We start from the raw sequence: 16,762 nt of genomic DNA, 5'->3' as shown, positions 1-16,762 counted from the left end.
AAAAACCAGTCATGCAGAAGTTGTTTAATTAGAATGTCTTTGTTCCAGCGAGAGTAAGAGGAAAGTGACTCATTGTGGGAAAGCTGTGTTAGCGACTCGGGCGTTACTTTAGGTTTTGGCACTGCTTCCAACAAGTATGTAGGCAAAATGTGAGGACTGCTGCTTTTGAAGCCCACAGAAAGGTGAGTGCCAATTAAGACGGAGCGATCAACTATTTTCATCTCGGGAATGGTTTGTCTTGGTGTTGTTCAGGAAGCTGAGTCACAGGAGAAGGATTCTGAAGACAATGCTCAGGTATTTGATGACTGGGAAGGAGCTCCCAGGGCTGATGAGAAGCAGATAATCAGCACAGCAGTGCAAACAGGTGATGATAAGTGAAGTGCAGCAGTCTAGGCTACCTCCTGTGTCCATTGTAATGTTGTGTGGACAAGCTTATCTGAAGAAGCTGCATCTCAGTGCTTTTTTTTCTTCTTCCTTTGTAAAAGAAAAAATTGTTTTGAACAATAGTATTTCAAGAGAACTGATAACTTTTCCAAATTACAGCAATCTGATCCTTTTCTTAGTTGACAGTCTCCTGGCTGCACAAATCTAAGTGGAGAAAAGTTCTGTAGAGTTGTACAGGTTTTGAGTATTTCCTCTTAGTGCCAGCTCATGTGCAGATCCTGTGCTTTGCAAATCCTGAAGTGGCTTAAGCCATTATGCAAATGCATGCTTATCCTTTTGTGTATTAGTATCATTGACTCTTCATGTACACACATTTGATAAAAAAAAAACCTCTCATCTCGACTGCGGTTGTTGTCTCCCCTGATTTGAATGATCAGTACTGAATTTGTGGTAAGCTTTCTTAAAACCTTGATACTACAGTTTGGAATTCAGCATTTAATTACAAGGCCCAAATGTGCTGTTATGAAATGAATGCAGTTCTGAATGTCTATTTAATTTGCTTACCTGATTGCTCTAAAGGTGTATGTGTGGAAAAGAAATGATATGGTAGTAAATCATTACCAGATACTGCTTGTACAATCACAGTGAGGGATTTACCGGAGCCTATAGCTTGTTTATTGCCTTCTCATGCTGGGAGTTTCCCTAACATTTTCACTTTTCCGGAAATGCTTGGGGCTTGCTTCTTTCCCAAAACCAAGCACACAATCCCTTCTTCCTTCTTTGTCCATCAAGAAGAGTTGTATTTAGTGTTGTTGTATTGGCAATTAGGAGAGGTCCCATTTCCTCAATTTATCAGTCTCACACATGCATCAGATAATGTTCTTCCCCCTCAACACAGTTTTCATGCAGTTCTGCCTTGGTGATTTCTGAGCCCAACCTTGTTCTAACAGGTTTCTTTTTTAAGCGAGCAGGTGGTTTTTTCTCAGTTTTACTTGTTGTAATGTTTCTGTAGTAGTACACTTGCATGTTTAAAGGGTTCCTTAGAAAGGAATCTCAGAAAGGTTATTAAATATCAGTAACAAAATAAATGTATTGACGGTATAGAAACTTTTGACAAATTCTGAATTAAGTACCAAATCACGAACTTTGTGAAAGTACTGTAGGTCACCGTGGGTGAGAGCAAGAGTTCCCACACATTGTAACGTGTTGCGACCCTTCCTGCTCACTAGTCGCTGTAATAACTGATGTAATGCGATGTCCGAATGAAGTACAGATTGTGCCTCAGAAATTTCACTCAAGAAAGTTTCCGACGTAATGAAGTAAGTTCCATTTATTGGCAAAACCGTCTTGAAGTTGAGAGCAATATTTCTGTGGGATTAAAAGAGATGTATTCAGAAGTCTCACGTGAAGGGCTGCTTCACGTCATCAGATGTATCGTTACCTCATTTTGAATTGCAGAATTCAGTATGGCACTGCTCATTCCTGGAAATTGTCTATTTTGTGATGTAAATTGGAGGTTTTACAAGTTACTGTGTACGTTTTACTTTTGTTGTGGTTGGAAGTGCACTCATCAATGCAGATTCTTTCTAACCCTGAAATATAAAAATAGCGTTGCAGTCCCCCAGTGAGCTTTGCTTCCTTAAACAATGTGCTGGACTGTACTGTGGTGGGAAAAGTTGAGTGGGACCATGCATTCGATGAGAATGAAGAGCTCTAGTGTGTGTTTGCTGATGTTGATTATGTTGCTGCTGTGTATGTGTGAACACGTGGAATGTGTAACTCTTTGTTGAGCTATGTACAGAGGAGAACATTCTGTAACTTCAGCTAACCTAAGAAATACCCTTGTTAATTTTTGTAGTTGTATTTGCAGAGACTTATAACAGTGCAGCTTACCAAGGACAGTTTCACATGACTTCAGCATTAAAGATCCTTTGACCTATATTCAGACACCCGTAGTGTTTTCACAATTCAGTCAGGTTATAGTTCAGAGTATGTTTCACTTTCACCAGACTTTAACAGCTGCAAATGTGCATCAGTGAGGAAATGTGCAATGCTTTTTTATCTGATGTACTTTTGTAAGGCTCGCTGAGTTGATCTTTAACCAATACAAATGCAGTTCTTAAAATGCAAGATAGAATGCTAAATCAAGGGTATTCCCTGTTGGGGCCCTAAATCAGTCTGCAAGTGTGCAGTTCGCACGTCACTTACTGCTGCTCTGGGATCTTGCCATCCCCCCAGCTTGGCATCGATGCCTCTCTCTGGGTTTATAGTGTTCAGCAGCGTCAGGCTCTGCGGAGGCTATATCTAACACGTATCCACAGGCTGGAGTGCCCAGTGCCACAGTGTGTGCTGCTGGTCTGCATGCATCAAAGCAACTGGAGCACATACCTGGAGGCCTTATGGGCTTCTGAATGAAGTGAGTAATGAGCAGCCGGCTGCTGGAATTGGTGCTCTAATTATTCTACGTACTGAGAAGCTAAAAAAAAAGTCTTGGTCCAAGGTCAGCGTGTGTGCTGCATTAAAGAAACTCATCAGGAGAGCACGTTTGACAAGATTCCTGTTCAATTTAAGCAAAAGTTTTTTATTCTGTGGAGTTAAGCAATATTTGTTACTGACCAAGGAATTGTGTATTACCCAAAGCACTTGTGATTGTTTCTTAATGTGTCAAGTCAAGACAAGTACAGCTGAGCTGACTAAAGATTTGTGTGCCGTCTGATAAGTGCTCAGTAATGGCAGCCCATCTCAAGAATGTTTTGTCGAACAAAAAGCTCTTTATTATTAGTCAGCCAGGTTCTTGGTTATACCTGGGCTGTTCAGTTTTTGCTGTTTTCATTGCTTAGGGTGTGTGAATGTGTCTGTCTGTTTACGGCCTTTTTTATAGGAGGAAAGGGATTGAATCACAGTGTGTTCTGGTGTGGAGGCGAGCTGGTACACAGAGCTGTTAGTGTGCTGTCTGCAGTCTTGTTTTCAGGCGTTTTGAGGCTAATGCAATTACTCCTAATGCAGGACTCCAGACTTGGACAAAAAGGACAGATCTCCACTAAGGGCACTCTAGGTATGCCCTGTTTCAGGTTGATTCTGATCATATTTATTCTGGATGATATTTTCTTCCAGCTTTTCATGGTTGTATCATTGTTTTTTCACAATCGGCTGCACTGTGCCATGTTTCCCTGTGTTAGAAAGAATACCAAATTCTCTTTTTTCGCTTTCTTTTAACACACTCCTTTTCTGTTAAGGAAGGAATATTTGTGTTGCCTGCAGAGCATTTCAAGTGCCCTGAGCACGACCAGCTTTGTCTCAATCTTTCCATAATGCCCACAATGTCACTGCTCACTTAAGGGTTGGCTTGACTAAAAGTCATGGGTACAGTCAAAAGGATGACGTTTGCAGTTATTCTCCTGTAGTTTCTGCACAGTCAGTGATCACTTGTTTAGAATTGCGTAATTATTAGTGCTGCCCAGATCCACAATGATCCCGTTGATCCAGCTTTGCCTGGCAATTCCTTGTTCACTCTTGGAGCTGCAGGAATTCTGTACCTGTGCCTCCTAGTCAGGGGTGTAATGGAATATTAGAGAGTAGGGCCTGGAAGCAGAGGAAGTGCTTATCCATAGGCTGAAGGCGGTTAGAGGATTGAGTTCTAGTTACACCAGGAATAGTTCCCACAGAGCAGCACTTTGGTCTTTGAAAGATGGGAGTAAGACGTTTATCATAGTTAGATTGAATTACCAGTTTTGCGTTTAATTAAATGGTGTATTAAGACAGTAGTATTTGATTTATAGTTGGTTTTAGGAAAGCTCAGAAAAAGGTAAGGCCTCCTACCTTCATTTTGAGGATTTTTTCAGTCTGTGTAATGAACTTTGGTCAAGATTAGTGCTTTTCATCTTCTCTGATCCCAGAGTACTTCATATAAGAGAGGGGACCCACTTCACTGAATTCTACCATTTTGTCATGTAATTTGAATACAGTGATGGTGTCCCCTGTCACCACACTACATCAGTGGTTTCTGTAAATTCTGATCTGGAGACTGGTCCCCCAACACTATTTACAACAGCAACCTTAGAGTGAGTACGAACATGTCCCAGCCTTCCTCAGCTTCTGAAATCTCACTGAAAATTGCTAACTCACCACTGCTGTGTGTTAAAGATGGCATGGAGGGGCAGCAGTTAAAACTGTTGCCTCGGAGGTCTTGAGTCCTAGGTCTGGACCTGAATAGGAACATCGTCTGCATGGAATCTGCTTGTTATTTGTTTTTTTTTGGGGGGGTTCTTCAGTGTCTCTTCACCTTCAAAAGATGTGCCATCTAGGTAAATTTGTGTCTCTAAATTACCCTCGTGTCCCACCATGTTCTAGGCTCCTGGCTTAGCCTCTGGGACACCGTGACCCTTAACAGCAGTAAGAGGCTTTGTGGAGCTGGTTTGATATGAACTCCAGCCACTTGTCTGGAACAAACTATTTTGGCCAGTTAAGTCATTTGATTTATTAAACACTTGAATAGGCGGTAATATAAATGGAAGCTCCTGTAGTTGTGTGCAGTTTTGTTTATGATGTGCTTGCTCTCCTCTGGTCTGTTCTGCACAACAACAGTGCCCCTTTCCCTGGAAAAAATACTCATTTTGTTTATTAAAACCCTCAGTGTCGCCAGGCAACCTTAACACATGATAACAAGCTCCTATGACAGAGTGCCTCTTCTACAGACTCCTCGCAGGCTGTCTGCACTTCGGCTGGAACTCTTGCACCTTTCGATTTCTTTGGCCTCGGGTTGACCCGCTATCCCAGCAAAGGAGAAAAAAACCTGACAGAAACAGACCCGTTCCAGTTATGTCTATGACGCCATGGCAGATGAATTTGAACGTTGCTGCCTTTATCGGCGAATCGATTTGGTTTCTAATACTTTGGTGTCTCTTGACATTGCATTAGGGGCTCAGCATGCTGTCTGTGAGAGCAGGGAGAGACCCTGAACTTGTCCGCAGTCGTGTAGAGCAAATACAGCAGTAAGGCAGAGCGGACTCGTGCGAGTCCAGCATGATGCAGCCCGAGGCCGGTGCTTCTCCTCAGTGTTTTCTACGAGAACTCTCACCAGAGAAGGCACCATAGCAAATATGAACTTGCCTTAAAAGCCAAAGGGCTGAGTGTTTTTTTTTTATTTATTTTAGCAGTGTCTCACGTCTCTGTCTAATCTGCTGTGCAGGAGAGGTGCTGCTGCACATGATCCAGCTGGAGGCTGCTCTTCTGTCTGGCTGGGCAGCAGGGAACTTAATGGTGTAGCCTTGTGCCAAATCTCATTCAGTTACAGTCCTACTAATGGTTTCAATTATGAACCACATGGCCTCTGATCATTTTGATTAGGAGAGACATTGATCTTTTTGTAGATTTCCTATTACTTTTGTATAAAAGGGATGTTTGTATTTTCTGAAAGCATTTAATTTCAGAGAATCTCAATCCATGACGGTGCTGCAGTTCGCTCTTCAACAGGTGTAAACAGATTTTTTTATCACTCACTGTGATTGATACCAAACAATTTAGCAGTCGTAATAATCACAGTTCAGAGTTCTAAAAGGCATGTTTTGTACACTCATCGGTTAAAGGGCATCTCATTTTTCCAGGAAGAGATGTGTAAGTGTGTTCCTAACCTGTGCCCTTTGACCTCTTCCAAAAAATTATTACAAAGTAATAATATAATGTTTTTTCTGACTTTTCTGTTCATTATTGTTGTTTATTAATACTATTACCAGTGCAGGACAGCTGACAATCTATGAATGTACCATAACGATGATTGATTTAATGAAAGACGCATTACAAGTCTGTATTTAAACAGCTCTAGGAATGTATGATGATGCTGTTATCAAGATCTCCGTCCCTTGTCATTAAGTGTTGTGCTGAGAAAGATCAATGTAGAGTTCATTCTGCTGGCATCCTGTTATAACGGCTAGATTTTAGTCTTGGTGAAGAGCCAACTTAGTGATCTTGTGCAGATCTTGTACTTAAGCGATCGTGCTGCCTAAGTCTGTCACTAGCAGAGCAGAATGACTAGGGAATTTCCTCATTTACAGCGCTTCTTACCTTAGTCAGGGATATTGCGGCTTATTACTGCTCCAGATCTGACCCTGCAAATGCATATGGCCAAATGCTGCTTCTAATCCTGTAGGGCTGTTTATTCATCCTATCTGTAGCACCTTAGCCCCTGTTATGATTAAATACAGATTTCCAGGACTTACAGTTGAAGGCTTCATTCCCATCCACTAGTTTTCAGTTTTGTATTTCCTCTCACCCAAAATTCTTCTCGCCCAACACATAATATTTTACCAGATGATACATAATATTCATACATTTTAATATTTTAACTTTACACCTGTTGTTGCAAATTCACTCAGAGGTAACAGTCTTGAAATTTAAAATGCCTTGGCCGGCTTTGGCAAGACCCATGCTGCACATAAAACCTGAAATGGATCAAATTGTCCATTTAAGAGTCCATTCCCTTTGTGCTGGGCCTCTCTGGCCCCCTTCAGCTGCCTCTTAAACCTGTGTATTTCATTACAACCCACCTATTCATCCTTCTTCATAGGCTTTGTACACAAGGTGCCTGGAAGCACCGTTCGAGCAAGCTTAGTAGATCAGAGCTGCACTGGAAATGTTCCTACACTGCCTCGCTGGGCACAGAGTGGAGGTGCTGGGTATGGGCAGATAAAGTGCTGTGAATAACAGCCGCCGGCAGGCAAGACCGACGGAGGTATGCGAGGGTCTGATGGGTGTCCAGCACACTTGCAGGGCCGTGCGAACAGGACTGTCATTACGTTCTCTGGTTCTTGTTCTCTGATAAAGGTCTCATTAAAGCTGAGGAGACTGCATGTGTAGGACACGCATACCAAGAACCACTCCTGCCCACGCACGCACCTGCAGCAAATCCCTAGTTCACAGGAAAGGAAAAAAAGACCTATTTCTTCCGCCTCTTGCTGTGGCTTCTTGACTTTTCCGGGGGTCTCGTAGCAGATTGTACTGATGAAGCATAAAATCTCCGGCTCTCGGGAGGCTGGTGAGTGACGTGGGCGTCGCAGCTGCCTGAATGTTGCCTCAGACCCTACTGGAAGGCAGAGGAGAGGTGAGGGTGGAATATTAATGATGTAAAAACTCTGTTTACATCCTGATTTGAAATGTTGGGTGGCTAGGCCTGCTGTTCCTGGAAATCAGAGCACACCGAGGGCTGGTACTGCTATCTGCAAGGTCTTGGGTAGTTTATCCATAATTTCATTTATGAAAAACAGGTTGTGTTAAAGGGTGATAAAGATTTCCTGTCCATTCAGAGTAACAGTATTGTTTAAGAGTCAGGAAATGCAGGGTCAGAGCAGTCTGGGCAGAGAGCAGAGCGCCCGACACAGACAGGGCATGTTAACACAGCTCTGCCCCAGGTTCAGAGCAGTCTGGTCTGAGGGCAGAGCACCTGACACAGACAGGGCACGTTCAGACTGCTCTGAACCTGGAGCAGAGCTCCTGACACAGACAGGGCACGTTAACACAGCTCTGCCCCAGGTTCAGTGCAGTCTGCGCAGCGGGCAGAGCGCCTGACAGACAGGGCATGTTAACACAGCTCTGCCCCAGGTTCAGAGCAGTCTGGGCAGTGGGCAGAGGGCCCGACACAGAGAGGGCATGTTAACACCACTCTGCCCCAGGTTCAGAGCAGTCTGCGCAGCGGGCAGAGTGCCAAGACCAATGATCTCATGGGAGAGGCTGGAGTGAAATTCACAGGCACATGGCTCTTGGAATTTGTCAGTGACCTGGGGGTGTTGGAGAGCAAGGAGTGCCAGAGCTGATTATAGCAGCTATTTGTGATGTTTTTTCTCACCTGGTTCATAGTTTCATCGTCTTTCTCAGTAAGTGTAGTGATTTGTGCTGGGTTTTCATTTGTGTCGTGTTCCTACTCCAAATATAAGCTGCGGCTGCTTTGGTTTTTGTCAATTGTTGTAATTTGCATGTTAAATTTTGATATATTGATGTTTGTCTAAATGCATATATTCTAGGTACTCCTTGTAACCCTGGCACCAGCTTTGTTTCGCTTTTCAAACTTAGTTGTTTTCTGCACATGCTATCTTAAACTTTGATTGAAACAGAGTTTGATTCTCTTCATTTATATAAATATTTGTGGACCCCTTCCATATAAATTTACACTCTTGCTTTCTGGATAGGATTCAGATTCTCAGTTACTTTGGTCTGTTGCTGTACTGTATACTCTGAAACATTACTTATTTCTGCTGCAGCATACCCTCGCTCAGTGAGGGCTCTTTCGAATAGGTTTCTCTGCCACTTCTATCAAATGCAGTATTTCTGAAGAATACTGCAGCAGTAGTTAAGGACTTTGATTCTTATTTTGTTTACTGTGTTTGCTTATGTGTTGTACAAGAAGCTGTCACCAGCCAGAAGTACAGAAGCTGCCTGTCATTTGGTAGAATTTGTAGGGCCGCGTGAATGAGATTTCATTCCCAGAAGGAAGTTGCTGTGAGGAAGGAGCCAGCTTTTCTGTGCTGGACCACCACAGAGTGGGTGTATGAGCAGGCTAGCAGATCACCAGCCCTCTCACTGTCTGAGTCAGTGCTGCTGTGACTGCGCACGCCCTGGCCACCTCTGTCAGCACTGTGCACTTGGCTGGGATACTGGCACCATCTAAACCCGGTAGTCAGCAGCACAGGACAGCTGCTACCTTTCTTCCTTGTCTTGCACTTACAACATTTCCCTCGGTTCCACCTTAGCTGAGGCAAGAGGCCCCACCTTGTGACGACTCGGAGTACTGCAGACCTGTGGGAGAGACGGACCAAACTGCGGTCTGTTCTACAAGTGGTGAAAGGGACAGAGTCATTAAAGTATTTCTCTAATATACTGCTTCAGGCAGTTGCATCTGTGTAGGAGAGCCATAATGAACTATTGACGTTGTATTCACACTTTCACATTTTTAATGATAACGGTCTTTATGTATCATTTTCCAAATTTGCTTTGCCAGTTGGGTTTAGGCAGAACTTTAGGGAGACCAGATTGTTCAAGCTCAGAGTCTCTTTTAGCCTTGACACTGGGATTCATATCCCTTATGAGCAGTGCCGTGGGGTCTTTAAAGACCAAGTAGTCAGAATTTCAGCATGGAAGTCTCATCCATGGAAAGGCTACTCCTTCAGCAGTGTCCCATAATGAGAGTGATGGGTTTGGTCAGTTTTGGAGAGCGCCACCTGCTGATCCACCATCCCTTACAGCCGCAAGCTGGCTCTCCCTACGGGTCTCCCATTCCTGGACTGACCAGGCTCAGCTTTGCTTACCTTCTGAGATCTGATGAGATCCGGCTACCAGCTGCTGTCAAATGCTTTTAAATAGAAGTTTTAAGATGTATAAAAACACCCCTTTCTACTGTGGGATGGTGCAGCCTGTAGGACTGACCGTTTCCTTTCATAGCTGTCGCTATGTAACCCAGGCCTGTGCCTATGTTGTGTTCTTCACTCGTCCATCCAGTTAGCAAAAGAGAACCCCCAGCCATGTTTTTTGTTAAGTTCTTACTTGTTTTCATGATATCCTGGCTGTCTGTCTTAGTTGTGCAATGTTTCTTTGTGGTTTAAGGGCACGGTTGCTGTGTCACTCTGTTGCTTTTTGTAGTCAGGCCACTCAAGTATCACGAGTGCTGCAAGCAGGTTACTTTTTATAAATCGTGTACCCAATGTTCTGCATGTTAACATTCTCATTTGATTAATTGAGTTGATGGGGTTTCTGCACTGCATGACTTTAGGATGCCCTAAGCAATATAATTTCTGAGCACTGTGTGAGCCTCTGTCCTGTCCACAGCAGTGTCAGGAGTGTGTTCCTGAAATGCTCATGTGTTTTCTGTCCTTCCTGTTCTGATCACAGCCTTCTGATTGGAGACAGACGGCCAGGCAGGGGGAGCGGGCAGAGCTTTGCAGCTGACATGCTGATCTGACAGGCGGCTGGTAAGTGACCTTCTGGGAATGAGGTTTGTATTGAATGCTCTGTCATTACTGTAACAGCTTGAATTAATGGCCATTCCTTAGGGATGACTCACCACAACCAGGATTACAGCTGTATTGCCAGGTTTAAAATAAATTAGAACTGTTTAGCACTTCGTTGTTACCTACTCTGACAAAAGCTGCAGTACTAATAGAACCTTTGACCCCTACTTATATCGGTGTGCGATTACAGACAGGAGGAGAGGGCTGTGAATGTTTCTAGACTCCCTCAAAAGGGTAGAACAAGGTCTTTTTCGGCAGCTAAACAAGGATACTTCTATAAGACCCTCAACTTTTTTTTGTTGTTTTCTGAGTAAAGGCAGGGCTTACTTCACTACTGTACCACAACACTTTTCTAATGGTGCTCTGCAGCTCCAGGTCAAAGGCTCACACAGCCTTAAAGACCTGACTGATCTTTAAGGGTTGTGAGGGATACCAGCTCTGTTTCTCTTCAGGAGGAGGGTGCAAGACAACATAGGTCAACTGTGTGCTCAGTGTGCACCATGTACAATAAAATCCCAAGATCATCCTAACCTTTCAGAGTGCTTTTTGCACTTTTTGCATTTTGCACCTTGTTAAGTTCTGCCAAGAGTAGGCAATTTTTCTGACATTTTAAGTTCTAACATTTTACTACATTTCCCTTACAGTAATCCTAGGAATTCAAGATTTAGCTTTTTACCTTTTAGAATAGCGAAATATTTGTTCTATTCTTATATCCTATTCACAATTGTTGATCAGCTTGGCTTACAGCTGCACAGGAGAATGAGGACTTGCGCGTACATGTCTCTGACATGCCCACCTGTTAGAGCCATTTGTCACTCTGTGAGCTGCAGTGGCTTATGGGAAAGTTAGCACCAGCTGGTGCAGGGCTGCAAGCTCGAAGGCATCCAGCATGATCCAGACATTGTTCTTAATTAACTGGGATACACTTGCAAAATCCAGCCTCAAGGAAATGGAGACATTCAACCAACAGAGTTTGCTTGCTTTTATACTTACCTAGTAATTCTTACTGTATGCTCACTGTGTGAAATGCATGCGCACCTTCAACACCAACATGGATGCATGTTGGTGATGATTCACCATCATTAGTACTTCTATGTTTTTTCCTCAACTGTACACCTCCCTAGAAAATACATTTTTACCCAGGTTGTTTCGATGAAGACATTTTGCACACCTAGTACATGTAATGTGTTTAATTTTCTCCAGCATCTCACCACTCACCCTTTTTTTTTGTGGCAACATTTTTCTGTTACTCAACAACATGCAACAAGACAGTATGTGAATCATTGAGGGGAAAAAAGTCAGTGGTGCAACACTCACAGGAAAACCCTTTATTTCAGTAGCCTGTGAGTAAACTTGTGACTGTAATGGGCTTTTCTCCAAGTGAGAGTCTTGTGCTTTCGTTGTGGTGTTCTAAAACAATTTGTGTTCCAGTGATGATAACACACCATGCTTCAGGCATTCGTATGTTCTTACTCTGTCCCTCCCCTGGCTGTTGAAGTTGTCCCATCAACTTTCTTGACAATGCCTGCCTGTATATGACCAACATTAAAGGCCGCAGTCGCACAAAAACAGGGTGGAGTCTCTTTTGCTAACAGAAGACAAGAGCGTTACGTTCGACATGTTCGAAGAGGCCCCTTGATCCATGTGAAAACCATTTCAAACTGTTGGACGATGCTGTGAGCTTTCTTACCACTTTAAATGGCCATTGCGTCTGCTCCAGTTATGAAAGCTGTGTACTGGATGTGGAGTCTCGTGAATGGATCAGTCAGTGATGGTGCTTGCCTGAGCACACGTTGAGCTCTGTGATTGCAGATTGGAGCCTGCATCAGGTCACTAGCCCACTGCGACTGGGCCAAGGTCTGCTGACAGTAGGGTGGGAGTAGTGCCCTACGGCTCTTTCAGCTTCAAGGTGTCCCCTGGTCACCTGCAGGCTTATGTGGGGGGAGCCCCTCTCCAGTATGAGGAGGTGCTGTCTGTGATGTTGTGTTGCCATGCTGCTTGCATGTTAACAGACAGGGTGTTTCCTGGTTGTGGCATGTTCCTGACCTGCGTGTTGCCCTGTGTCTCTGCTCAGTGGGACGGATGGCTGTGCTGCCCCGACCATGAGGTAACTGCTGCCCTTCTTGTGCCACGAGGAGACGGATGGTATGGGAATGATGGACCTCCCCAATGGGCAGTCACATGTCGCCAGCTTCACTGCTACTGCATCAGAGGTGAGTGACAGCGCAGGGCAGCAGGGCTGGGGAGGGGTGCATTGGAAAAAGACAACTTCTCGCACGTAAAACAAGATAGAAGACTTCAAATCCTGATGAAGGACAGGGGCATTCACAGTACAGCCCCTCCAGTCAAGTCTGGCCTAGTGTCAACTCCTTTGTTATTTAACTGAGCTCCCATATCGCGAGTTAGGCAATTAATGCACTGACAGTGAAAGATTGGTGCAGGCGATTGTTTGCAAGATCTGCCTTGAGCAGTTCTGCTGTAGAGCTTCATCGATGTTTGTTTGTGTGTGTTGCCCACTGTTCAAGGACAGCGTTTCTAAGCAGTCTCTTTCAAGAGAATGTTCTAATCGCTCTGCAGGGTGAGATTTTTGCATTAATTTGTCTAGCTGTTTTCTCACAGAACTGAATTTGTTTTTTTGCATATGTTACTGTTTGTATCATTATACCATTCTAAAATTCAAATTCTTTCACGTTGGACATGCAGTAGAAAAAGCAGCTTGTTGATGTCAGTTTTATTTTTGCGCCATTTATCCCATACCCCTTTCCGGTTTCGAGCTCAAGTCTTATCGCAGATCACTGTAATGAGCCTTGGGTCAACATGGCATAGACAAGAACTGTACATTGTCCTGTAAACCGTGCCCTTTTCAGCCTTTCCTCATTTTCCACACTATGGCATACAGTACAGGAGAGTGACAGAGCTCTAACAGCACGGCGAGTTTGCGTGAGACAGTAGGGGACTGTGCTGTCAGCTGGCCCAGTGTGTGGCAGTGCTGTGTGGGGTTACAGTGTGTGTGACGGTAGGGGACTGTGCTGTCAGCTGGCCCAGTGTGTGGCAGTGCTGTGTGGGGTTACAGTGTGTGTGACGGTAGGGGACTGTGCTGTCAGCTGGCCCAGTGTGTGGCAGTGCTGTGTGGGGTTACAGTGTGTGTGACGGTAGGGGACTGTGCTGTCAGCTGGCCCAGTGTGTGGCAGTGCTGTGTGGGGTTACAGTGTGTGTGACGGTAGGGGACTGTGCTGTCAGCTGGCCCAGTGTGTGGCAGTGCTGTGTGGGGTTACAGTGTGTGTGACGGTAGGGGACTGTGCTGTCAGCTGGCCCAGTGTGTGGCAGTGCTCTGTGGGGTTACAGTGCTGAGAGATGGGTGAATGTGTGCCGGTACCTCGACTCGGATGGTTTTAATGGGTACGAATGTTTTTTTCCCAGAAGAGCAGCAGCTCCGAGTCTCTCAGTGACAAAGGCTCCTCTGAACTGAAGAAGAGCTTTGATGCTGTGGTGTTTGACGTCCTGAAGGTCACCCCCGAGGAATATGCCGTAAGACATCCGATTACATGTTTCAGTTGCAGCCCTGTAGCTGAGGGGACTGTGACTAATGTCAGTGCCTCCTGCCGGGAAATGTTTTACTGAGAGTCTCTAATTAGACTAAAACCAGAGTGAGCGTAGCATGAGGAACAGTACTAGACTCTTGGATGTGAATGTCTGTAATGATTATTCACCCGTTCAGCTGACTTTATCCATGAATTCGAAAGCCTGTCATTATTGCTGGCATGCTCTTCTCACTGACAACAGACTGGCCATTCTTCCCGTCTGGCACAGAAAAGGGGCTTTTTTTTTTAAACACAGCTTGTATATCCTGTTTTTCCCCACCGGCGCTTGGATATCGTTCTTGCGATTGCGGATGCAGGCCTGCTCTGGCTGTGCCATGTCCTCTCCCCCAGCGAGCGGGGCGCTCTGTCTCCTGGTGGCACGCGGGAGAGGGCAGCGGATGTGAGAGTGATCTCCCCACCTCCCCCCTGCCCCTGCAGCTGCATGCGTGTCCTGCTCTCAGCTCAGCAGCCAGAACCAGCTTCAGCTCTGTCTTCCACATTCTGTGGTCACCCAGTAAAACAGCAGGCTCCATTTAATCACATTTTTTCTGCAACTTTTGCGCTGGTTATGGAAACAGGGAGAAATTTGTTCATCATGGGTATTTTTTTTCCCCATCCAGCCTTTCATTTTCAGTAAGTGGCTTTTAGGGTCGTGGTGATCTGGAGCCTAGCCTGGCAAGCACAGGGTTCGAACCAGGACCATACCCTGGGATGACCACTTGCCCATTCAGGACATGCATATTCACTCACACATACTGAGAGACACCTGTCACAATTGAAGGAAATTGGAACACGCACAGAAAACCATTGTGATTTTGGGGAGAACATGCAAACTCCACACAGAAGACTGTCCCAGTCTTTAACCCTAGAGAATGGGAATCAACTGCTTGCATCCATATCTGTGACTTTTTACGACGACAGTAATCAGTGGTTATAACTTAAGTCAGTTATCCCCAAGGCCTTACTTCAGAGATCGAAGTGCTGGGATTCATATTCATAATGCAGCTTCTCTGACGGAGGAAAGAATGAAAAACACTATAGCTGACATAAGAACCCCATAGTTGTAACTCGACCACAGTTTCACGTGGTTTCTCATAAACTAGATTAATCACCGAGTCGTTCCAGCTGTGATGTCATTTTTTTAAATGAAAGAATTAAAATATCAAAGCTCTCTTTGTTTTGTCCATTAGGGTCAGATAACACTGATGGATGCTCCTGTGTTTAAGGCCATTCAGCCTGAGGTGAGTAATAACTAAGAATTCCTTGCATTTATATAGCGCTTTCTTTTCAAAGGACCCAAAGTGCTGTACACATCGAACAGAACCCTTCTCACCCAGTCCTGAAGTACATAGTGACATGTGGCTGCAGTCAGGCACCATCAACCTCATTATTCAGCATTATTCAGCAGATCAGGTAGAAGATTGAGATACCAATACACTTGGGGAGCCCACATTGTATATGCCCAGGACAATTGAGTTAACACCTCTGTTCCATGACCTTTCGTGATTTCGGGGACCTGGTTTTAACACTACACCTCCTACAGCAGTCACCACACTGCTTTTGGTTTTTGGTTTGGTTTTGTATTTTGGTTCGGAAATTCGTGTGCCACTTACACCTGCCACTTTGTTTTCCTGAGAGGTCTCCCATCTCAGTACTTATCTTTGGTGTGATACGAAAGGAATTTCTGGCACAGCCAGGCCTACAAACTGAGATCAGATGGTGTGATTAAGCTTTTCTACCACACAGTGGTGCAGGAGACATCAAATGTTTCAATTCAAAGTGCTCTTAGACATATCCCCTAGGGTGCTACAGAGCCCTCAATGAACTGGAAATCTGATACAGATTTCTTCACAATCTTATTCCTCAGAAATAAGCCAATTTGTGATGATTTCTTTATGAGATCTTTCAACCCCTTTGACTGTGCATTAACCCCTTTCCTGTTCCATCTGCCTTATTTGAAGAGAATGTAAGTAGTGTGAGCATCCTGTTGGTCATGGCTGTTCCTTCTGCTGTTGTTGTAATTGAACTATCCACCAGAGGGCAGTGTGTTTCAATCCAGTAGTCATACAGAATTGTCCTTGAGCTCAGTCATCGCTACAGCAGTTGCGTTGACTTAAAAGTGGCTGTGTATCTGCAGTCCATGTGTCATTGCTTTATACAGCCAATACTAAGACTCAGCAGAGCAGTAAACTACTCTTGTTTTGATTCCCCTCCTCCTTAATAAGGCAGGCTTAATAAACAAGGCTGTGGAAGCAGACTCTATACATGAATATAAATTAATGACACATTTTCGTCATAAAATAAGTAATGTTTTTTATGGTACTTGAGGGTTAAGGATATCCTTCTGAATCTGGAACATTACCTTGTGATCTGAGGCTGTCTGTTTTCAGCCAAAGAACTTGGCAAATAAATGCATTTTAATTTTCAAACTATTTTGGCTTTAGCATAAATGTGAAAAAATTAGTATACCTGATTGCTTTACTCTTTCTGACAACTGAAGAATTGTGACAGTCAAATGGTTTGCTGCAGGTTAACCAAGGCACACAGCTCCTATAAGTGGAACTGGCTCTTGGCACTTTCGGTGCCTTAAATCCTCCGGTCTTTCTTATTCTGACTTGGTCTAGTCAACCCGCATTTCATCAGCCTGTATTTCAGGCTCCCACGAACTGACAGACTCAATAGGAAACACCATCATGTATTTAAAGTGATCTGCTTTCAGATGTGTTTTAAAATATGTATTTTTTTGGAGCTTTGCTGCAGCTTTGTTATTTTATGGAAATCTTTCTCTGATCTTCATCAGGCCAG

General features: G+C 44.2%; 1 protein-coding gene across 2 annotated transcripts in view; it reads left to right on the top strand.

Moving 5' to 3' along the window:
• Positions 1-16,762, top strand: part of ralgps2 (Ral GEF with PH domain and SH3 binding motif 2) — a 110,527-nt gene that overhangs the window by 16,180 nt on the left and 77,585 nt on the right. For both annotated transcript variants that reach the window (XM_088927123.1, XM_088927122.1), the window contains exons 2-5: positions 10,258-10,337; positions 12,451-12,589; positions 13,797-13,904; positions 15,148-15,198. In XM_088927123.1, coding sequence (XP_088783249.1) covers positions 12,524-12,589; positions 13,797-13,904; positions 15,148-15,198 — 225 coding nt within the window. In that variant the 5' untranslated portion in view covers positions 10,258-10,337; positions 12,451-12,523. The remainder of the gene's footprint in view (positions 1-10,257; positions 10,338-12,450; positions 12,590-13,796; positions 13,905-15,147; positions 15,199-16,762) is intronic.

The sequence above is a fragment of the Atractosteus spatula genome, chromosome 11 (genome assembly GCF_055471065.1).
Source record: "Atractosteus spatula isolate fAtrSpa1 chromosome 11, fAtrSpa1.hap1, whole genome shotgun sequence".
NCBI classification, from domain to species: Eukaryota; Metazoa; Chordata; class Actinopteri; order Semionotiformes; family Lepisosteidae; genus Atractosteus; species Atractosteus spatula.
This window is presented reverse-complemented; position numbering and strand designations above follow the sequence as displayed.